This window comes from Erpetoichthys calabaricus, chromosome 8, assembly GCF_900747795.2.
Source record: "Erpetoichthys calabaricus chromosome 8, fErpCal1.3, whole genome shotgun sequence".
Lineage (NCBI taxonomy): Eukaryota > Metazoa > Chordata > Cladistia > Polypteriformes > Polypteridae > Erpetoichthys > Erpetoichthys calabaricus.
Window position 1 is genome coordinate 75,564,280 of NC_041401.2, and position 25,226 is coordinate 75,589,505.

The 25,226-nt window shown below is 39.4% G+C and overlaps 1 protein-coding gene across 6 annotated transcripts in view; it reads left to right on the plus strand.

Moving 5' to 3' along the window:
- Nucleotides 1–25,226, plus strand: part of auts2a (activator of transcription and developmental regulator AUTS2 a) — a 1,241,941-nt gene that overhangs the window by 1,136,970 nt on the left and 79,745 nt on the right. For all 6 annotated transcript variants that reach the window (XM_051930719.1, XM_051930723.1, XM_051930722.1 and 3 more), the window contains one exon: nt 3,787–3,835. In XM_051930719.1, coding sequence (XP_051786679.1) covers nt 3,787–3,835 — 49 coding nt within the window. The remainder of the gene's footprint in view (nt 1–3,786; nt 3,836–25,226) is intronic.

Here is a 25,226-nt window from a genome sequence, read left to right on the forward strand (position 1 = left end):
ACAAGCTGTAAACTTTCTCACGATGCCTTGGAAAAAAGAAACCTTTATTGATTTATTTTCGCTAGCTATAAAAGACGCTGCGTGAAGTGAATGCGGCTTAAGGCACGTCGTTTTTTGCTATTCTTATTATCTTTATGCTTTACCCTGCGCAGCTTCCAAAGTGAGTTGTTCTGAGAGACACGCTGAATGAAGAAAGGTTTATTTAGGGATCGCGCCTAATAGGTGCTGTTTCATTCCGCTGTCACGGTACAGCAGAACTGTATTGTACTGGTAAATTCATTAGCAGCTGCCATCGCTGCCAGTGGCCTCCACTCATCCCGCGTTCCCTTTCTCGCTCTGTCCTTTGTAAAGCTAAGTGGTTTTCTTCAACGCACACAAGCGCGCGAGGATACTCAATTTGGAATGATTGCAAGCACCAGAAAGAAAAAAAACACCAAAAAAAAAAAACAAAAACAAAAACAGCCCCCACCCCGAGAAGCCGTAACACAAAATCGCCTGTCTGGTAGGTTAGGTAGTAGGTGGAGTGAGCAGCATGGGCGGGGTCTAGTGCTGAAGCGGCTCTTCAATAGAGTGGGCGGGGTTTAACTTGGCTTATTCTTACAAGAAAATGGGCGTGGTATCAGGAAAGCGGTTTATAATGAGGAAATGGGCGGTGGCGCGGGAATACATTCATAAGAAAGTGGGAGGGAGAGTCCGAAACGTGGGGCGTAATGAAGGAATGGGCGGGGCATCAGGAATGCTGTGCTCGATGAATGGGCGCTTTTGAGGAGCTCCGACTGAAGGCAAAGAAAAAAAGAAAAGAAAAAAAAACATCAGGAAAAAGAAGCACGGATTTAGTGTGATTTGAGGACCCAACAGAAGACTCAAGCTTCTCGAACAAGGAAAAGCCAGGCTGTTTCTCCTACTCATTTATGCCGGAAAAAAGAGAAAACAAAGATCTTGTCGCACTTTATGGGATTTAACGGGGAAAGCGAGAGCAACGAAGGAATCGAGGCAAACTTGCTTGGATATTTGCGCGCAGCCGTCGGATTGTGACAGGAGGGTGGACGCGGCGCGCTGGGCTTGTTTTTCTTCTGTGGCTTCACGCTTTCTTGGTTTGACACGTCGCTATCTGAAGGAATAATCGCTGCTGGATTAGAAGGGGAAAAGCAATAAAAAAGTGAGAATGTATTGAATTGATGGAAAGGAAAAAATTGGTGTAAAAAAGAAGAGAAAAAGAGAAACCTACGTCCTCGGCAAAGTGTGAGCGCGTGAGGAGCTTTTTATTTTCCTCTCTTGTTCCTGGGGCAGAGAGGCACATGGCTTCCTTTGTCCTGATGGTATATTCTTAGGTTTTCGGTCGCCTGATCAGGAGTCCTCATGGAAAGGGACTATTTTTCGTTGGATTACTTTGTCTGGATTTCTGAGATCGGGATACGATCACATACAGCTGAACCCCTCTGTGTGCTTTCCCTTCCCTCTCTGCTCTTACCGAGCAAAGGTATGCGCTGCAATTGCGTTTAATTTTTCATAATTACGCTAGGAGTAATAATCGTCAGCAGCAGCAATACCCTCGTCACGATTATTCACGATAGTTCTGCAATAATTGTTCCCCAACCACATAATAGATGTAAATAATATGCTCTAAACGGACCATGTGCAACAAAGCCTTCCTGTAGATCCTCTGTTTTCATTTTGACTTGAGGGTGAAGGTATGCTTTGGTGAAACTCCCATTATAATACTGAATCCACTTTAAAATATCCCAAAGCCAGCATTGCAATATTCATAATGAGTTATTTTTGTAAAACTGTGTACTGATAATATTTCTTCTAGGAGAATAATATGTCATTAAATTTCCGATTGAGATGTGTGTGGTTTTACTTTGACAGGTTTAGTACTAATCATGAGAATTGGATTTTGATAATGCGATTAGATAAGTAGAATCCGAGCCCGTTCGCTGATTTATTGTAAGGTTACAGTAAGTAGTATAGATGTTATTTCACTGGTTTGCTGAAAGGGCAATTAATAGCAATACTAAACGCGATAACTGCTGTTAATAGTGTATTGTAACACGGAACTACACGACCTTTTACCAGTACTGGCTAATACATAATATCGATTTCCAGTTGCTGCCTGCATGCTTTCTTTAGTCTTACGTTAAAAAACGATAGCAAAATCAGTTTAAAAACAACGTTAAATAAAAACAATCAACAACGCAAAGTTTTGCATAATTTTTTTGAAGGCAAGGCTATTAATGCAATCTCCAGTCGTATTCATATAAAGGTTTCCGTTTGTTTATTTCTTGATCCCGATTAAATTCGTAGATGAGTGACGGCTGGCAAGAACCCGTGGAGACAAGAAAGTGTCGCCAAACATCGTTGATCTGCAATCTGAAATCGATCCGTTTATACATTATTATTATTAGTATTATTATTATTTTTTAATTAAACAACTAGGAAATCGGGGGGTTTAAAGTGTGTTTTCGTATATTCGTATTCTTACGTTTTCGGCAGTCGCTTCTGTAGATAGGGTGGATAGAAGCTTCTCCATCTTTGGGGACGCCGCACGTACTACAGAGCTGCACTATCCTCGGGAACGATGTCGAGTTACCCCATCTTTGAGACCCTAAACGGTTTAGGCGCCCAAACGTGTGATATCGGATCTGAAACTCGTGGTCCGTCCGCCCTGATTTCGCCATCCCTGTCGAGTCCCCAAACCTTGTCATGCCATTGACATAATATGTAACGAAAATAATGGTCTCATTAACAGTAAGACATTTTAACTTGAAATTAATACATGACAAAATTCAGCGCTGCAAATACAAAAAAGCTACGGTAAACCCTATACAGTATGTGTTAGTGTTATTCTACCTGCTCCAATACCACTAGACGGCTTTATTATTATTATTATTATTATTATCTTTTTACCAAATGGCGATTCTTAACGTTACCGTGGTGGATGTATGTTCTGTTCATTATTGTCCACAAAAAATACTTGTCGGCTAATATCGCTTACTGCTTCAAAAGAGAAAAAAGATTTGTACAAACACAAATCGGCTTCCCGTCTGGTTTAAGTGTCTTACAAAACGTATTTCATATAATAATTTAAATGAAACATTGAATGTATTTATACCTTCTTGGTTTAAATATTTTATATGTAAAGAATGGGACCTGAAGACATCGAAAGCGCTTTGTAAACCAAATGATGCTTATTTTTTACTTATGTAAACACCTTGCAGTACTTTATAACACCTTGCTATTGGACCCGAAATCAAAGCAAGTTTTCTTTCTTTCTATTGTAAGGATCTTACATTTTTTCCACAGTACTTTACGCAATTGCAAAATAAAAAAAAAACTTATTAATAATTTACCAAAGCATTTTTACAGTTTTCCAACTGTAGAATGGAAAGGGTACAGACGTCTTCTTCCACCAGTTGTATGGTCTCATCTCGATCCGTTATTTCAGTAGTAAAATGATATGGTCTGCATCCAGACAGGGTCATTTTCAAAATGAATAAATTTAATTTTAGGTAATTCATCCAGGTGGATTTTTCAAATTATATTTTTGATATCATTGTTAGCTGCTGAGTATTTCTTCAGGTTTTGTGTTAACGTGCTGTACAGCAGTATAGTGCGTGTTATAAAGGCAGTAAGACAGGTGAAAACCAAGGCTTTTGTACCGTTGGGTAAGAGTGCCATCCAGTGGTCATTTCTAAAAACTGCATCGGGCTTGTAGTAGAGCTGTGTTGAGAAGGTCTGGCGCTATAGAAACACTTTATTCATGTGTGTTTGTTTGTTTTCTTTCAGGCTTCAGATGCCAGCTCAGAGAGACTATTCAGCTCAGCCACAACTAAAGGTAGCTTCTAAAATATTTTTTGACACTGATTTAAAACATGTACTCTACAAATTTTAAAGTGTTGTGGTCAAAATGGTCTGCTGTGCACCAGGTTTATTTCAGCAACTGTACTACCTTCATTCAAAATGTAAGAAATTGATTTTTAACAGCATTAACAGAGCCCAAGCCCTACTTTTGTTATGTTGGCTATTTCTTTGTTGCCTTTGCCAAATCACATTTTTTAATTTGACTATTTATGTGGTTTATTTTTCCAAGGTTAGACAATAGTGCCTGTACAGGAATGCACTAAACAATAAGTGTTGTGTTTGATATAAATGTGTTAAGGACACACTAGAGCTCATGGATGTTTGGGTGCCTTCTCCCTTTCTTAGTTTTAATAACATAGATCTGGCCATGCCTTGCTGAGGAATTCTGATTTTACTGATTTGCCCTTTCCTGTAGAACTGAGATTCAGCAAAGCTGTCAAAGAAGCAAAAGTAGTTTCATGGTTTTGAGAGTAGTTGTTTTACTATTCTACAAAGCAAAAGGAAAATACTAACAAATATGACTCCTCACAACAATATATATTTAATACCGATGTAGCCTCCTTAATGCCACTTGACACATAGCTTGTGTACAAGAAGACAGACATCGGCCTACCAAGGTAGGTTCAGGATCTTCGTAACTACAGGCATGTATTCAGCACATTCAGTGAAAATATGATGCACAGCATGCCCAGAATGTCAATATGTGGGGTTGGTTTTATGTGTACAACTGTCATTACATATTTCAGATTTTGAGTATGCCTATACTATGTGAAATGTTAATCACACTAAGTTTGCTTGTATATGTTCTACGTATTCTATGTATGTGCCCTTACTACTGTTTTTTTTTTATTTATATATATATATATATATATATATACATATATATTCACGGCATTCGAAGTCTGTGTCACAATCTGATAGTGTGGGTGGTTACCTACCAGGTAACGCTTTGTGGTTGGCCAGCAATCTGCTAACATCCGCCACGGTGCCCTCAGTTTGTGAAGAGCAGATCATAGAATGGTTGCAATAGTTTACTGTCAAATAAATGCAAAGAGTACACGACACGTGTTTTGCCCTCAATCTTATATATATATATATATATATATATATATATATATAATATATAAATATTTTATATGTATTTTGAGGAGAAAGGTGCTCAATTAGTATGTGTCCACATGGAGTACAGGGACATGTGTGCAAATATAGTGTGTATCATACATATACACCTGTATTTACTGTATATAATTTTCTTTACCAAAATCCCACAGCAAAAATTACAGATTTTATTTTTGTAAATTGTTAAAAAAAAAAATGTACCCACCCAAGAACTCAATGGTTCAACAGTTTCTAATACACTAATTAATATAGTTGCTTACACTTGCATATTTGTGTTTTATGCATGGGATTTTATTATATATAGTACATTTCGATTAACTGTGTGAAACAGCAAAAGACACCTTATGGAAGGATCAAATTTGTAATACAAAATTAAACCTTACAAGTGTAGTACAAGTAGAAATAAGAATGAAGAATTGATGAACATATAGATAATAGTGTACGGTGATTACAGAATTATCTATCTATCTGTCTATCTAATATAATGTCTTTCACGATATATCTATGTGCTATTGGATTCTATAGGCACAAGCTATCCACTGTTTTGAAAAATGAAAATAGCATGCAGTGGATGGATGGTTAAGTAACATCAACAGTAAAAGCCAACGGCAATGAATAAAAGTCCAACGTGTTTACTCAAAATAACCTCTTCCCACACCTAAAAAGATATTTTTTTAGAAAAAATAAAATCTAAAGTATTTTACTTTTTCAGTGTTATTTCTGTAATTTGCTGTTTTTTTGGGTTTTGCTACAATAATCCGTTAGTGTTTAAAAGTGACAGAATCAAAACAGCTGATCGATTGTGACAGTTGATAGCGGTCAGATATTTGAATGTGTATTTAAAGTGATGATAGCACATCACAGTATATTCAGTGGTTCTGTCTGTGTTGTCGTCTCATATTTTTACGATTTATAGGATTGTACATTCTACGCTTCAGATGTTGCCAGTTGGATTGTAGTCCCGTTCTCGTCAAGTGTAGCCCAAAAGTGCTCGCAAACAAGTACACTAGAGAATGAAGGCTCGTAGTGTTAGTGTGTGGTTGGTAATTCAGCTTATGTAAATTAAAAAAGACCATCAACACAATAAAATATTAATTACACAAGGAAAAGTTTTACATTGCGTCGTTCCCCATGCATTAACAAAATAACAAGGCAAGAAGAGCTCTAATGTGCAGATATCATTGTTACACATTCCACTGCACCTAATGCTGCAAATAAGCTACAGCTGAAACGGATCAACATGATCCTGGCATAATTTCTTCTTCTAATGTTTAGCCACAAACACTTGGATAGGTGGGTTCATCCAAATATGAGAGCTGGAAGGGAAGTACTGTCCTACAGGAGTTGACTGGAGGCCCAAACCACGTGTAACGAGATCCTCAACTCTCAAATTCAGTCTAAACAAGCTTTGGAATTCTGTTTGTTCGGGTTTTGTTTAGCAGCGAAGCCGCCTCAGAGAATCGACATTCCTGCGTAATGGCCAGTAACCAAGGCTGAAAGGCTCTCCTAAAAGTAAGAATGAGGCCCTGATTGATGCTCATCGTGGTAGTGGTGGTGGTGGTGGTGTGGGGGGAGGATGGATGATTCCCTTTCCACAGTTTTGTTTTTTCTCTCTTTTTTTTTTCTTCATTTCCTTTGGAATCAAACACATTTCCCACATTCTCGTCTTTGTTTACTTACACAGTTTGATTTGTGGCATCCATTTATTGGTGAATGGCCATGCTTGACAGAGTCCCTTTCTTTTCTGGGGGGACTTTTTCTTCTCTGGTGAGTTAGTTCTCTTAAAAGGATTAAGCCTCTTTTGTGTGGCCTAAACCAACACAGGCCCCCTTTTTATATAAGAGAAGCTTTGCTTGGGAAACAGTACACAAATAAGCTGCTTCTTGCTTGATGATTCCTTTGGCCTCTGTTTTCATTTAAATGCCTCTCTTTTTTCTTCTGCTCTCACTTCATGCTTTATGCTAATTCCTTATAGTAGCACAAGTGACAAGGCACAAAATCATTGAAGCCCAGGTGCTGAAAGCCAGGCCCACTGGTATTTTTATTACTAAAAGGGATTAAGCGAGAAAGCAAGGGGTATTTTATTTATTCCAAAGGTAAGCAGGATTAACTCGAGACAGTCAAGAAAAAATAACCGTGCTTGTGAAATGTAAATGGGATGACTTATTTGTGGTAAGGCTTAACCCGTCTAGTTAGGACCCCAGTGGAAACGAATCGCTGGATACTATAAGCAAACTGTGAGACACTTGTCACTCTTGGATTCACTTGTTGTCGGTAAGGTTCTAGGTGAGAAGTGACAGTCCGTTAATGCGCCGTGTTTCAAAAACCACATAATGAAATTTGAGTCTATGTCATAAACCGTTATGTACAGTTTTCATTAAATATCTGATTAGACCTTTGGCCAATAATTCGATCCCCCTACTTTTTAAAATGCAGAGTACTTGTGAAAACATTTTTTGCGCAGCTAAATCACAAACCTGAACACAACAACCATACCCTAAATACGTATCAGCCATATACTGTATGTGGTAGCTAAAATATTAGGTAACGTTTGTTTATATTTCAGTTTATAATATTTAAAAAAAAAACAGTTAAAACACCAAGAAAGGTGCTGTCAGAAGCTCATTTAACTGTTTATGTTTGCACAGTCCGGACATTTCCCTGGATTACTTGCACATCTGGGTTTTTAACTTGGCGTAAGCTTGATTTCAAGATGAAAAATGAGCCCTCAATGGCCTGATCAGAGAACTCAGCAAAAAAGAAAAAGCAACTTTCGAAAAATCATTAGTGCATTTCCTGAAATCGTGATATTTTCCAAAGATTTCTTTGTTAAGACATTTTCTTATCTTTTGAAAGTCAGCATGATCGCTGTTCCCAGAACGATGCCTCTCTTGCGACAGATTTTATTTCAGTTCCTGTTCAAAAAGAATCGCCAACATTATATTACTAACACATTTGGTGATGCCATTCCAAAATCCTCAACCAAATGCATTGTTGTTTCCCTCACTTCTTAGTCCTGCATTAATAAAAAATTGCATACACTTTCCTCTCTAGATAAATCCTGATGAGTTTTATTTCCATCTGTATGTTTTTCTTTATTGTGATTCTTGCTTTTTTACTTCTTATTAGAATAAATAACATCCCAGCCTCACTGAATTTCTCAGTTTTTGTGTGAAGGCTAATTGATTTAAATCTTGCCCGTCGTCTCCTTTTGCTATTTAGTGGCTGTGATTGTGAATACGTTGTCATTCTTTGTTAAACTTGCTGGATTTCATAATTGTCAAACCTGGTGGACATTTCACTCTCTCTCTGGCATTTATAGCACATTGCCTTTCAATCGGAATGGCTTACTTACTTGGTCTTTTTGGGTGACAGATCTTTTTTTATCAGTTTTTTTTTTATTTACTGATTTATTTCTGTCTCATGTTATGTAGAAAGTGGCGCCTTGTGAGTGTGTGTAAAATGCATTTAATGCAGTGGTCTCTGATGGACCTGTGCCTTGTTCAAAGCTGCACACCATGTTGCTGGGGCAAGCTGTGGCTGCCATCGACTCTGCATTGAATTAAGAAGTTTAAAATGTTATGTTTCATAAATCATATTTTGTAAATGATAAATAATACCCCAAGAACAGATGTTATCCCCCCTTTTCAATCCTGACTGATATAGCATTTTTGGGGGGTAATTCTTGTGGGTTTATCTTAATTGACGCTATTCCCTGTGTAGCCCCTTCGTGTAGTGGGCACCATCCCATGGCGAGCACAGGCATGTTAAGTAACTTGATGACGGCGCCCGCTGAGCCAGAAACGAGGACTAAACTGGCATCCTTTTAGTTTGAAGCCCAGTGCTTACACTGCTAAGCCACAATGGCCAAATACGGGGGGCCTCTTTCACCTTCATTTTGTTGTTACCTTTTGTTGTTTTTTATTTTCACGTTATAAACTAATGCGGTCAATCTGCTTTTGCTGTCCATTTCCATAAGAAAGACCGCATATGCATTCACGGCTTATTAAATAAATGTGTTTTGTCCTCACTCTGTGTTATACATGATAATTATTTTTCCCTCTGATTACTTGTAGTTTAGTTTCTTTCACTCTTTGGAGTACTTTCATCACTTTGTGTTACATATTTTTTCCGCTCTGGTAAATCTGTAAATTTTTTGCTTTTAATTCGTTGCATTAATTTTTGCAATGTGTTAAACCTGGCAGCCTTTCTTCTGCTGTGGGTTGAATCAAACAGGTTTTCTCACGTTAATTTATCATGACACTTTTTCGTATAATATATTAAATTCAGTTTCTGGTTAATTTAACACCCCATGTAAAATTAGATCTCCTTTCTTCTGCTGCTTATTTAAGCTTTTAAATCTGGTGTTTTATACATTCAGGCATTGTCTTTCTCTTGAATTAAATCCGCTTGCTCCTCAAATGTTTTCTTTCTGGATTCAATCCTCTCTCCTTTCTTTCACGCTTTATTAAATCGGATTGCATATGTGTATCATTGTCAATTGGATCTTTTTGTTTCATTGCGTCTAATAGATTTTCTTAGACACTTTATTTAGTCTAGTAGATTAATGTTAGCTGTCTGTTACTCATATAGTATTTCTTAGTCAGTAATTAAATTTGGCATATATTGTTCTCCAGACCTGAATTAAATCGGATTGTTTTGGCTGCACCGTATCGAATCGGATCCTTTTTCCGGTGCACATTTGATCGAGGGGGTCACTGTTAGTGTTTGTCTTCCAATCAGCGTGGCTGTGAATCAGTTGTTTATGTGTAGTCGATTATCTTTTGCACTCTTGTAATCATGTGAGATTTTATTTTTTTGCTTCCTAATAAAATAAGCGTTTTTGATATAAGCTATTCAAATTCTTTTTTTTTTCTCCTCCATCTAGTTACACGCAGCATTTGTGAGATTTCCTTCACTTCAAATGTTTCATTTTCTGTAAGACATAAGGTGCCATCATTTTGTGAAGGTGTAAGAGTTAGAATCAAGCCAAAGTAGAGCTCCATGTAGATATTCCACCACTTTGTGAATTTTGTCAAGAGGTTAAAATATATTATTCAATTATTTCAGACATTTAATAATGCTTTATTTTCACTCGACTTTTCCTCATTAACAGCTCCTATACGGGCTGTTTCCCTGCTACTAAGACTAATTAATATTCATCATTATGCTTTAACAAAGTCCTTCTGACCTTTCCTTGTCGTCTCATTGTGGCTCTGTAAGGAGGGCCTTCCACTGTATGCCAAATTGTCCAGGAATTCCCAGAGAATCAGCATGTAGGAGTGCATTGACGGGGCTCACAGCATCACGGGCTACGTGTCCGGCTGCAGCTGTGGGAGCCCAGTGTGCTGACAGGTACCACACGCTAATAATACTGAAGTCGGCTTTCTGTCCCAGAGACGAGGTCTCACGGCCAGCTCCTGCAATGCTGCACATGAATATCTCTAAGGTTCTCTTGTAATTTATTGTTTTGTTTCACACATTTTTTTATAAGCAAGAACTGTTATGTTATTGCATGCGCCATTTTGGGATTAAAATAAAGCCCACGTAATGTGTGACCTGAAGGAGCCCATTTATAAAGCAGTCATCTCAATAGCACATGAGTACACTATAAACAGAGGATCTAAAAATATGTGAGTATTTATATGTATACACAGTGTATTGTGACTCACTTTATAAAGCTAAATGTGTAATATACCATATAATACAGTATATACAACATGTGTTTATACATAACAATAATGTGTACTGACAGGTTATTCTGCAGAATCTGTGAAGAAGGAAACACATTTTAACATATTGTCTAATTGAATCCATTTACATAATGTAAAGTGTACGCACTTATTTATACATTTGTGACTTGCCTGTGGCTCCCCCGCAGAATAAAGTGGTTGTCAAATGAATTGACGGTGAATGTACAGTTTGTGTGTATTTGCTATCTGTTTAAGAAAATAAAAATGTAGTCAAATATACAATGGTGTATAATGTTTGAGGTGTTGAAACGTAATGTGACAAATGAAAATGGCTGCATTTCAAATGGCCTCCCTTTATCACAAGACTTGATTCACAGGAAAGCAAAACGATAAGCAAGGCTTTCAGAGAGTTTGAACTTTAGTTTTCATTTATCCATATTAATTTGAACATACTGACCCAGACAACACGATAAAATAAATAGAAAGAAGTGTGCTGTTTCATTTTGACATACATCTGTTGCAGAGCATTTCTGGGGTCCATACTATTAAGCGTAAATTCACAATTTCTGTATTGTTACATTCTGAGATGTATAATAGGTGGAATATCAAGAATCCCTTCTTTCCTATTGGTGGGTCAGCACCCCTGAACACCCTAAACATCCAATCAGATGCTGCTTGTGTTTGGAATACTGGGCATGTCAGGAGCATCATACACCTCCTTTTGAACCAGAAGGTGAAGTCTGTAGTGGTTAGAGGTCATAGGACAAAGTCATTTCAAAGTAACATAAGGAATCAGACAAACAAGAGGAGAACATTGAGTCCATCAGGCACATTTGTTTAGCTAATAGCTAAGCTGTCCCAAGATCTCCTTCAGATTCCTCTTAAGAAGTGACTTGGTGTGCTTAATGCAACACAAGAACTCCATTGTCTTCTTTCCTAATTTGTTTTATGGATTTTGAAATGGAAGATCCTGTCAGAAATCCATAGGTTTTCCCTCATGATATATTTTTCTCCATCCATTTTGCCTTCTGCCATCTTAAGTCTTCAAAGTCTTCATACTTATAGTTGAGTCAGTGATCTTGGAAAGAACTGCACTGTGTACACTCATTGTGTAGGTCAACTGCGGGCTCATCAGATCATAGAAAACATCTTTTACATGGTTTCAGAGTCATGTGATGCAAACATTTTCAAACAATGCCTTTTTTCCATTCTCCGTAAAGTCAATTTTTCGCAGGCAGTTTTTCATATGCACTGTTTGTATAATCTTAGCTGTGAAAAGACTATAATTCCTTAAGGCTTCCTGCAGCCCACCATGACTATTGTCCTTTTCGCCCAGTTTAGCAGGGCGCTGTATTCCACACTTGTGCTGTATTTTCCCAGTGTCTTGATGGCTTATTTCACTATTCTTTGTAAGGGTTTTCCATCCCTTCATTGACCATTGTTCTAGTTGTTTCTTTTGAACATCCTTGAATGTTCCTTTGTCTTTGTTGATGTTGTTTTTATCAGGAGACATGAAACATCCCAGAAATCAGTGTGTTTATGGTAACGTGATCTCACGTGAACCACTTTAATCACAGACAGGTAGGCTATGCTAAGTGAATCAGGACACTTTTAATGGTAGTTGGTTTCATTTGAGCACAATTAGATGTGTTACAGGAAATGACAAAGACCTACAAAATCGGTCATTTTGTATTTTTTTTTCTACAATTAGTTTAGAAGGGTCTCTTGAATTTTCATTTAAGGTTGTGATTATGTGAAATCTTGCGGCTGCTCCTGCACAACTGCAGAGTCCTAGGTTCACATCACTTGGCCTGGTCACTGTCTTTGTGGAGGTTTCTCATTCTTCCTGTGCCCGTGTGGATTTTTACCAGGAACTTCAATTTTCCACTTACATCCCCAAAGACTTTCATGTTAGGTTGATTGACTGAGCGTGAGTGTGGGTGAATGCGTACCCTGGGCCGTACTCTGGTTGATGTCTTGAGCCCTGTGCCATAAGGCACTTTCACTGAACTATGGGAGCAAGTTAAAAAATGGACGGATGAATGGACTATCTTTTCATTTGCATTGGTCAGCAGGAAAAATTCCAGTTACTGTAAATGCATTAAATTTTTCTGATTCTAAAATAAAGGACGTAAAGGAAGTGACCTTTTACTCTAACAGTATTATCTGCACAAACATTTCAATTTGTGTGCTATATAGATTACATACAGAAATAAAGCAGCTTTATACTATATAGAAATTGTCAGCATTTTCAACCATTTATAACATTTCAATCCACTTTAAGGTCACAGATGGCTGAAACCTATTCCAGTAGTACCGGGTGCAAGGCAGGAAATAACCTTGAGCAGGGGGCGCCAGTCCGTCTCTGGATCCATTCATGCACACCTTCACACTTACACTCCAGACCAATTTGGAATTTCCAGTTAACCTAACGCGCACGTCTTTTGGGATGTAAGGGAAGTCATTCAGACTGGGTTAAATGCAAAAACTCCACTGAGACAATGTATGATTCCATTTCCATTTCTATATGTCTTCTAATTTATTTTAATGTCCCTGGAACACTGAAACTATCCTGGCAGCACTGGGTGCAAGATAGGAAGCAACTCTGCATGTGGCATCCATTCTTTACAGGGCACAGTAAATTCCATCATGCCAATTTTAAATCCTATCCTTCATGGGATGTGGAAGAAAAAATGGAGTAATTAGCTGTGTTTGGAAATAAACCTCTTAAGTGGTGGTATGCCATGCATATCTCCATTTTGCGTCTCTCTAATGGTGTGGCCACCCTACATGCTTCTTTTTTCCCCCTGCTATTCCATGGAGGTTGAAATCACTGATGTCCCCAACTGGTTACTCTTATCACTTGAGGAAATGTGTGTCATCTCGAAGATGTGACAGGCAAACTGGAAATCCCATTACAGGGCACACTAAGACAAACTGTCCAAGTGCTTGCATTCATATTAATTAAACACAACTCCAGCAGATGGAGAGTATTTTTTCTCTTTATTTTTTGCCTTTCTCACCTCCTACATGCAGACCATCAAAGTTCTCGTTGCCATATTAATGGATTTTTGTCTGTAATTGTGTGTTCTGTTAGCTCAATGCCGCCTGTCCTTATTTTCCAATCTGGATCCAATTCAGTCAGTTGCCACACCAATTAAGTAATAATTATTAAATGTTAACAGTAATTACAGACTCTGCCAAAGTGCCCACAGATGCCAGCCATTAGAATTTTGAACCTAATCACGCAGGGAAATTGAGAAAGTTCAACCAACATCAATTAGCCCTGCAATTAAAGCAAGTTAAAGAAGGCTTGTTATCACCAGAGAGCTAATTTGGGTAGTTTCTTTTTGAAACATGCAGGTTAAAAAGAAAAAGAAACACTTGCAGAAGCAGATGACACAAAAGCCGTGAGTGCCACGTGAGCTCAAAGTGATGCCTTTCCAGCCTCTCTGAGTCAAACTCTTTTTTTTTTTTTTTTTTTTTTTGTGTGTGATTTCCTACTTTCATTTTTACAGCACACAATACTTTTTCATTGTCACACCTCTGAAAGAGTGATGGCACCACAACAGCAGACTTCTTTCTTTCCCATCAGTCTCTGGGCCTGTTCACACAGAGTATCTAGGAGCAGAAAAGCAAACATGTAGAGTTTGAAAGGCAGCTCGTCTGTGTCCGCAAAGGGAGACAATTGTTATTGTGTGTGCTGCCTTTATGGGCCACGCTTTCAGATACAAAGGAACAAAAAATGTTGGTGAATGCACCAAATACAGTATAAATAAGTAGTTCTCAAAAGGTGACAAAAGAATAAAAATGTAATTTTACCTTGAGGAAACCATAAGAATACATTTACATTCGGTGCCTTTACCTAGTATTTATGATACAATTGGTTAGATTTCTTTTGGTTTTCCAAGTGGAGCACAGACAGGTCAAGTGACTTGCTCATGGGCAAACAGTGTCACTAGTGGGGTTTGAAGTCCAAAGTTTTACCCACTACACCACACTGTTCTAGTAACAGCAACTATAAAGTAACATGGCTGAAAGAACCCTTTCTCATATTCTTTCCACAATGAGCGACTACGGAGGTGTTTGCTTGACCTTCAGGTGCCAGTTGGGTGCAGCTCTGTCCTGTTCTGTTGTAAATGGCTGTCTGTGGACTCAGACCCCACTTTGTGTACAAATGCTGAGGGGGAAGTGTAGGAACCAGTCGTGTGAGATGCTGCTGAAATGGTAATCTGCCTGGGCTAAACGAATGCAATAGATTAAAATAAAAATTGGAATTGATAAGGACTTTCTTTATGATTTTTTAACACTTTCATGGATAGCTCTTTCTTAATTAAAATTATTTTAATGAATTAGTGTATTAAGGATGCTCCGATCAAGTTTTTTTAATGCCAATACCGATCACCAATTTCATGTTACTTGATAGGCTGATTCTGATATCAATTCTGATTTTTTTCCTTTAAAAAACTTTTTTACACTAATCTCCTGCATAACCAGACACATAGAAGTCTTATGTCCTATATTAAAAAATTGTATTTCTATAATTAAACTATAGGCTACAGGTGTTAACTGTTCGTTTTTTATTATCAAAATGAAGTTCTGTAGGCTTATGGTTCAGTGACCATAAAAATAATAAAATAAATAAAATTTCCTTGAAATACATACGTTAACTAACAAAATGTGTACAAAAATATGTATCCATAATACATCTGGCATAAAAGAAAAGAAAATGCTTCTCCTTAATTATGAGTTGTCATATTAATTTTTTTCCTGTAATGTACCTATCTGAAACAAGTCTTCATTTAAAAGGTAGTTTTCAACCTTTGTCAAACAACAAAAAAATGTATATTTCTCACGCAATCATTTAATTGATATTGGCAATTAAATGTTGCTTAAATGTAGATATATCTGCACTTATAGATTTTAATCATTTTTATTCATTAATTGCACTACAGCTTTTTTGCTGTTAAAATATACATTACAATGAATTATATTTTGCTGAGGGAGGTGGAAGAGAGGCATTAGATGACAGCACCAACCCCTGGTTTGGAGGGTAATTACCACCAAGCGAGCCCTAAGGTTGTCTCCATATCGCTTGTGTGTTACAACCTTTTAAATAGTTAGTTTCCATTTGTGCTCCCATGTTCTAGATGATTAACTCATTTTTGAAGTAACAATTAGCATTACACCTTCGTCAATTGCAAATGCTTCTGTCAATTCTCCAGTTAACTGTCACTTTGGCTAATGTAAGCTTTCCTCATACCCTGCAGTTGTGGTCATTCTTCTGTGGGCCTTCTGCACATGTAATATGTACTTGTTTGTTTTTAGTGGTCGAGCACCGCTTTGTGCATACTGGTGTGCTAAATTTATCAATTTTAATTGAATTTTGTGTGTTCTTAATAGTTCTGTAAAGGGAGCTCATTTTGTGAATGTAGTATGAAGGACTGAGCATTTATACAAGTAGGGCTGTAATTGTGTGAGCACCATATGTGCAAGTGGCGTAGCAAAGAGACGTGTGCACAAACCATAATTTAGTGTTTGAGATAAAGGAGTTTGTCCCAGTTCAAATATCTGTAAATTGTATTACCACTTGTGTCAACATCAGAACATGTCAGAGTGGGGGCCTGCACTGTATATTTATAGACGTTTAATCCTATGCATGCTGCGGGTGGGAGTCATCAAAGAGGCCTTTGTTTTTATGACACTATAAGAGGGGGCACCCAGTGCTAGAGGGCATTGTGTTTACTTCCCCTTTTTTTGAGAATCAGAAAATTGACCAGATGACACCTAACTATTACTAATATAGATGAATTTCACTGATCATTTTGTCTTGAAAAGTAGAAAGGCCAGCTGGTTAAGTTTTATGACTGCATGTACAGCACAAGTCATGTTATGTTCAGTGGTGCTGATGGCATTGGAGGCATGACTGAAAATATAATAAGTAGAATTTTTCGACGTGTGTGTTTATGCCCATAGCTGCCAAGGTGGTCACTGGTTGTCTGTATATCTGAATTAGACCTGCGGATGTGTAAATGAATAGTAAAAGGAGTTAGGAGACCTAAGTAAAAACAAAACTACAGTATAAATCAGTGGAAACTTCAGCTTTTTGAAGGGCTCGGTTGTACATGGGAGTACATTTATATGGCCATATTAGTATAAGGTGTAGTGGGACAAGGGATGACTCTAGACTAGATCAAAAATAATTAGGTTGCCAACTGGGCAAAACCCTGTTTAATACGCTGCCACACAAAGTAAAATAAATCCTTAACAAAAAGGAGAGCATAGTGGCACCATAAAGATCAGCATGTTGCCGTTTCTGTAGATAGCTCGTGTGACCTTTCTCGTGGCTTTTCAGGTCTGAACTGACACGCCATCTTTTAGGAATGTCCCTTCTTTATACAGGCCACCCAGAAGGGCAGGGTTTCTTTGGCTCCATTGCTTTCAAGAGGAAGTTTCTCAAGGCCGAGAGGAGAAAAAAGAGACAAGACTGTTAGCAACAGTGCCCCCCTCTTGTCCCAGGGTGGTACCACATACCTTAGGTGAGCCCAGAAGGTGATCCTCTGACGCACATGCTTGACAAAGACCAGTGTGCCACTCACACCTGCAGTAGCAGCTTCAGGCAGCCCACCTCGGCTTTGGACTCGGCCACAGAGATACTGTAGATGAATCCTGTGCCGTACAGAAAGATGATTTAATTAAGAGCGTTAAAAATAGCCATGGCACTTGGCTTTGCAAGCAAGTCCCATTTGATGGTGTCTGTGCATCCTGCTTTCTGTGTCTGTGAAAGTGCTCCTGTGGTAAATGGCTTTAAGGTCACCAGGCTGTACCCCCATGGCAGAGAGAGGTAGGGTGGGGTGGGGTGGTGAACTTCTCTTTAGGCTATGGGAAGTACAGAGGAATGTGTGTGGCTGGAACAAATTCCGTGTTGTGCAGTGTTTGTATTTTTGGAGGGGTTGCACCTGCCTGCAGATGTCTGCCACTCACCTGTCGGTAGCTGACAGCTTCTTGACAGAGTGTCCAAGGCCTGCTCCTTGCTAGTGTAATATAAGCACTATTTCCAGAGCTGGTATGTATTCGTTTATCAACACCAGCAAGCACCCGATGGTTTGCTATGACATGAGCCAGTCAGCACTTCACTGCTGCTGCTGTACTGGGCTTTGCTCCCTACACACCTCATTTCATTTTTCCAAAAAAGGAGGAGGGGTGCGAGGGACTGTGACAGCCTAAGTGTGCCTGGGGTTTGTTTTGTCCAATTATTCAGATGTCAGTCACAGAAGCATAGGATTGGGCAGAAGCTGCAGAGGTGCAGGGCATCAATCGCCTAAGCACAGCCTAATGAGCCCCTCAGGTGAATGTCTAGCTGTCAGTTAAGCGTTCAGATAATATTGTGTTGAAAGGCCGGTCTACATCTGGGGATTTCATCCCTTGTAAATGGAAGGGGTCAAAGGTCGCGGCCTTAGCATTCATCAGCTCGCTGCGGCTTAACAGTAGCATACTGAGTAATTATGCGGCACCTTCTGTGTGGCTGAGCCAAGTTCGTTATGGATTTACCAGCAGCCTAATTTTAGCCGCCGTTAGTTTTAAACAAAGGGAAGAGTTTTTATTGTCCTTGCCACACAGATCACAAGTGGTAAGAAGAAAGACTACGGCGGCACCGCTTAGATGATGATGATGAAGGTAAAAGTAAAGTGTAGCACAAAAACGTCAGATCTCTTCATCCCACACACAGTTAGAGGGACTGATAGTGATGGTGAAGATTTAGTATATTCCTGAAGCTATATAGAGCAAAGAAGAGCTGATGACAATGATGACCACGGTAGAAGTGAGCGTGTCCTTTACCACATGGAAAGTGAAGACTTCTTATATTTCTTTTTCGTGATACTCTTGGATTTAGACATTAGTAAGTGGGCTCAGTTCACCAGTCTACCCATTGTAACAAGCCTCAGTTAACTTTTCCAGGCGGCTCTTTTATTTAACAGCTCTCATGGCGTGCGGCAGCTAAGGACCTGACATTTAAATGAGAGGTAAGGAATTGGTGAATGGGGAGGGTGAGTGAAATCAGAAGCATGTCACTGAGCAGGGATCACAAACTCCAAGTGTGTGGTGAACGCTTGATATTCATCTGAGCATTTGAAAGCTCAGCGATTGTGTTATTTCCACCTGTGACTCTGGGCTGAGTTTATGGGAGGAAATGGGCTGTTTAATCAGAAGGGTGGACCTCGGGGTCTGATCTTGAAGAGATTTAAAGACAGCATATAAGGGCGGAGGTTCTTGTTTGTTGTATGGATGAACATTGGGGAAGTGTTTGTTCTTAAACAATAGCTGTTTAATTTACTGTAGGCTTTTCAGTAAGTGAGTGTTGTAGGGAAGTTCATGGGGCCTTTTTTTGACAAGTGAAGCATATTAAGAATCTTTGCTATTAAACTGCTAGTTAGATCTGTAATATCAATTCAGAATTGAAATATACATACCCTTTATATTTATACTGTATTCTTGTTAAAGTTTACCTTTATGATTAGCGGTGAGTGACCTCTGAAAAATGACTCCTTTAAGTACTACTGACTTTGCCGTTTAAAACCATGCATACTGGGACATGGCCTCAGTGGTTTGCCTTTTGCTTTGCCTTATTTCAATATCAGACCTGTTGTGATTTCTCCAGTCTACACAGTTACACTGATTATACATGTTTCCCCCCCTTGCAACACCATTACACGCCATACCTCACTCTCCTTGTTCCTCACAATATCATACACATTTCTTTTCCTTTTTTCCCTGTCATTCCTTTAATTTATAGTAACAAGAGTTTTTTTTGTGGTTCTAACTCTTGAAGTTTGTTGTTATGAATGTCTGTCCTTTACTTAGGATGCTCTCACACTAGGCACGTTTGTTCCATAACATGCCCAAGCGTGATTGTCCCCCCTCCTTATACCCCCCCTTGCCTGCACTCACACTGCGCTTAACGGGCACGCTTTCATCATGACCATATGATTTTGTGTAAAGCCAAAACACGATCCGAACATGGAGTGACAGCATGCATGTCAAAATGACTTTATTTATATATATATATATATATATATATTTTGTGGTTGTTTTACGGTCATGTAGGGCAGGATAATGCTCTACCTACTCTTTTGAGTGTGCATCGTGGCGCTTTGCTGTTAATCATACTGCACATACAAGAAGATTTTACAGTGACAAATGATGTTAAGGGAGGAATTTTCAACTTTTCGTGACAATTACATTTCACATTCATGTGTAAGGTGAAAATAAAAGCCTGTTTTTAACTCAAAAGATATTGAATGAAATGAGAATTGCACTATCTGACTTGTTGCATCATTGCTGTCATGTCTGTTTTCCGTGCTTCTGCACGTTTAGCGATCACGCTGTTGCTGAATGCTACTGAACTGTGCTTGGGCCGACGTCTTCCAAGTGTGCCAGGGCACAGTACGGTTGGCCCAGCACAGAGCGATCAAACTAGTCAAACGACTTAGACTTTGCCAGGTTACATGCAGACAAACATCCACGGGTACAGAATGAATTGCCAGTGTGAGTTCACCCTTAGTTCCTACCATGTATGCATAGGATTCTCCTGAATACTTTGAGCTTCTTCCTACAACCTAAAGCCCTGCGGGTTAGATCATCTGGTGACTCTGAACTGGCACTATATGGGTGAGAGTGTCACCCAGTGCTCCAGATCTTCAATTGGAGTCAACATGTACCATATAATCTTTCATCAGCCGTTCAGTAGAGTTGTGTTCTGTTTTGTATTTACCCCATTTTTTGACAGCCACTCCACTTTTCACACCTATCCCAAGATTTCCTGCACTTTTTTTCTCTTATAAGGGTTTTTTTCTTGTGTTTTTATTGGGGCAAGACTTGGGGGCTGTCAAAAACAGGGCCTGTTAAAGCCCATGGAGGCATTCCTTGTTTGATTTCGGGCTATACAAGATATAAATTGTTGCTGTTGTTGTTGTAGTGCTCACTGCTAGATTGCATATCCTCAACTAATGGTCATGAATTAACCAAATTAGATTTTTAATTAATGAATCAAACAAATGTTTCAACAGCTCAGAGTGATGTATATTAGAGACAAATGAACAGAATAAGTTAGTGATTTAAAAAAAATCATCAAAAGTCTTCTTTTTGTGCAGTTCCATTTTGTCTTTGGCAGGAGTTATGATAATCAAGTGTGTGCCAGTGTCCTTGTGGATGTAGGAGCACAGATTGTATGTGTCAGTGTGGATTTTTGACACAGACTTTGATTAGGAGTTGGCATTCAAATTGTATTATATACGTGTATGATGTCGGAATGTGTGAGCATATGTAAGAATCAATGTGCATGAATGAGTAGTCCAGTTCATGTCTTTACTTCTACATTCACAGACATAAAGTGTGTGTGTGTGACACTCACAAGTCCCTAATGCGTATATATGTGTATGCTTCAACAGCATTAGTGCCTGAGCGTTGGAGGTGCAGAGACGCTCTTACCAGGGTCTTGGCTGCCAAATATCAGCAGCTGTTCCCCTATTAGCAGGTTTTATTAACAAGCTCCTTCTGTGCTGCTTACTTCTCAAATCTCTCACTTTGCTGCCATTGAGCGAGAAGCATACTTGCAGTTTAGATGATACTAGATGCCCCCAACTCCCCCGGTCGGGTGTGACATTTACTTTGGTGCTGGCGGTCACATTTTCAAATGAGAATGAATTTAACACCTTTTTGGAGGAAGAGCAAGCTTCTTTTTCTAATAGGATAAATGTATTTTAGGAAAACATTAAAACCGTCAAATCGGTCTCTGAGGCTATTTGGACTCGGTATAGCTGCATTCAAGAAGTGGGCTCATCACTTGGTTAATCTTTTGATGTGGAATTTCTTCACTTGCTTGGGGCTGAGAGTGAAATGTCACTCGAGTCTGTCTGACACTCACAATAGAATATTTCTAATTTTAAGGATATTATTTCGGTGCTCATGTTCACAGTGCATTTCAATTGAACTTTACGGCTCTTGTTCAGAAATCAGACCCCACTTGGTTGTTTCACACAGACGCCACTTGGTTGTTTCACAATAATTAAGTAAGTAAGCAAGTAAGTTTCACATTTCTGTTAGCATTTTAGCCCTAAAATAGTGACTTAACATCAGGGACCTATTTTATTGACCTTAAGGTTAGTGTTTGGGCGAGGGAAAGGCCATCTCAAGTGGCATCCGCTTTCTAAACAAGACCCAACTTTACCCCAGTTACAATGACAATACCTCTGCAAGTAATAAATGGAACGATTGTGTTTGCAGAAAAAAATAAAAGATCAAAACCTTGTAAAAATATTAGAAATTCCTTAAAAGCCTGATCAGGTAGACATGCTTCCCAATTTGAGCAACACAGATATGGTGATTTGATTTTTCATCTAATTAGAAGTCTGGGACTGTACCCCTGTGTCTTGGCACCTGTAGGCAGGAGAAGATGAGAAGAGTCCATCAGCAGGTAAGACTGTGGTTCCCAGTGGACATGCTGCTGATAATGCTGCGGTCTAAAATTGTGGTCCTTATTAGTAGGTAATAGGACTAAAAAATATCTCTACTTGGATTATCCTGCTGCTGGAGTTGGACTGGAATGTGAGATACTGAGGTTGTACTGTCAGACGGTTGGGCCTTGACATAAGGCTGCTGTCATTGAGCATTTAGTGCTGCCGTGATAGGCCAAAGTTTGAATATGACTGTCCCTGATTAGGTCTGAGCTTGAATAGTGCTTCTCTGATTAACATGGGACTCTGTATAGTTCTGCTCTAATTAGGCTGGCATCCAAAATAACACAGCTCCCATTACACTGAGCATCAGAATAGTGCCACTCTGATTAGCGGGACACACAGTGTAGTGCTTTTCTTGTTAGGACAGATTTTGGAATCACCTTGCACTCATTAGGCTAAATAAAAGAAAATAGTGCTGCTCCAGTATGCCACGTGTTCCAGTTGGAATATGGCTGCTCTGATGATTGGAACTGTTTTATCTCTTGTTACTCTAGGACTCGAAATACTAGTGCAGCAGGTAAAATGGGATGTGGGAGAGTGCGGCTCTAATTAGGCTGGCACACAAATAATGTGGCACAGCAATGGAATACAGCTGCTCTGATTAGGCAGGCACTAAATATGCTTGTCTTGTTAGGACAGATTTTGGAATAATCCTATCCTCATTAGGCTAAATCATAGAATTGTGCCGCTTCGGTTTGCAGTGCATGCCAGTTGGAGTAAGGTGGCTCAGATTAGGATAGGGCTTCAAATTCTGGTGCACCAGTTAACCTGTGGCTAAAATGGCCCCTTTTTGGTTAACTGTTACTGAGCCTAACAATGCTCTGATTAGGCTAACTTCCTGAATGTGTCCCTCAATAAAGATTTATGATGGAATATAATCTTTCCCATTTTATTTTCCACCTGACGTAAGTGAAGGGCAAAATTTAAAGTGAGCCCTACCCTCATGGGCTGAAAGTGGGGACTTAAAACTCTTAAAACTCCCAAAAGCCTAAATATAGAAACTTCACAAAGATCAACAGGAGCAACCTAAGAAAAAGGAAAGGAAAAAGTGCAGCTGGCAGCTCTCTAAACAAGCTCAATTGATTAAAGAATAGTTTACACGTCCCACAGGAGGAGAGGTTAGTCTCCTCGCTGACACACGGCATAAAAATGGAACGGCAAAACAAACAGAGAGTGACCCTCAGGGCAGGATTAGCAACCTTCTAATGTGTCGCTGTGGAGGTCAGCTTTCAGGACTTCAAACATACGGGAGAGTTAAAAAAGAAAAATGAACACATGGCTCGCTGAGTGGAGAGCAGGACGGTCTTGTGATGCATAATCCACGCTAGGACCCTAGAGGGATTGCCTCTAACTGGTTCTACTTGTCTGCTGCCTTCTAAAACCATCTGCTTGGTGTTTTATTTATTTATTTATTTTTTATCCAATTAACAAAATGAATTGCACATTGGTAGCAATAGCGCCATTAAGTGGTGAAAATGGAGAAAGTGGGTTTAAAGAAAATCTGTGCCTTCAGACTGAGGCAAGATTCGAGATTCTTTATTTGTCACATACACAACAGGCCCTAAATCAGCCTGTGAGACTGCAAGAGTGTGGAGTACCCAAATAGAACACTTTTCAGGGTGTTATTTACATGGATGAGCTGGGATTTAAACTGAGAACATGGCTCCTGTCCTTTTCAGTGCCAAGCCACCCAGCCTTGCCTGAAGGACGTATTACCATAAGGGGCTTCACTCGGAGACTTACAGGGATTGAATCTGAAATAGGAAGTTACCCACTGGGGCAGACACAAAGCCGCCCATGACTAACTGACAATAGAAAGCCTGGGCCAAAAGACACACACAGAGTCAGTAATGGACAGGGAACTGCTGGCTCTTTGAGCCAATTAGCCATTGTGAGCAACAGGCACAAAAAGGTGACCATTTTTTAAAATTCCTGATGATGCAATATAGAATTTAAAAAACAACAAAGTAATGCCAGCTTCCTTTGAGAATATGTCTTAACCTTTTCTAAAATGCATTTAAAAATGACGTCCAATAAGTTCAGCTTTATGAAATCCTCTGTTGTTCCATACCGTGTATCTTCGGCTGTGTATAGCCTCCAACCATGAAGCGCCGGCAGCCAAATCAAGTCTCCAGCTCTGTCAGTTTTGAGAGTTTTACTTCTACGCCATTCTATAACCATCTTTTAGCACCCGACTTCTGGCACGCGTGACTGTTAAAATTAAAGGCAGGCTCTGCATGAAGCCGTAGTACTAGGGCTAACGTGAGCAAGGACAAGCAGTTTGACCGCAGAATTAGAGCAAAGTACACAGTAACCATTGTTCATATCTGTAACGAGACCTGGGGGGGGGGGGGGGGGTTGTATAAAAATAGTGTGGATTGCAGTATTAGATACTGTCCCAAAGAGGGCCCATTTAAAAACTCCTCAAGGGGCAGAAAATAGAGTTCACAGTAAAGTCTGAATAAACAGTTCAGGGCCAGGGGGTACAGGTCAGCCCTGAGCAAGAGGCTCACAATTATTTTAAGGGTTGCTACTGCTGTGCTGGGCAGCTTTAGCTCAGATCTGTGGTGAGGTGTGAGCAGCTAGCCAGACAAAGTAAAGCATTTTCAGCGATTTCACGTGGCCCAATGTCAAATGTGTGTTGTAATGAAAAACACAAACAACGATAAAGAGCTGGGGAACCGCAGGCAAATCCCCTATAATTAAAAATAAACGTGTAGAGAAAGGTTAAAAAAATGTCTTCACAGATGCGAGTCTCAAAGCAACTGCTCCAAGATGGCAGCACTTCCGGTTACTGTATGTATGGGCAAGGCACGAAGAGGCGGGTCCAGGGGGATAGACCCCGGAAGTGATGTCAGAGGTGGTAGGGTTGTCAGTCATCCCATTTGCAGCTGAAGGAAGAGAAGAGTTGTTAGTTAACAGCTCCACCCTGTGGCTCGGTGAGGAATTACTATCACCAGAGCCTTTCAGCTGTCCACAAGGCTCACATGTATGACAGTGTTTTTGAAGCAAATGGAAAAAGTTGTCAAGAGGCATC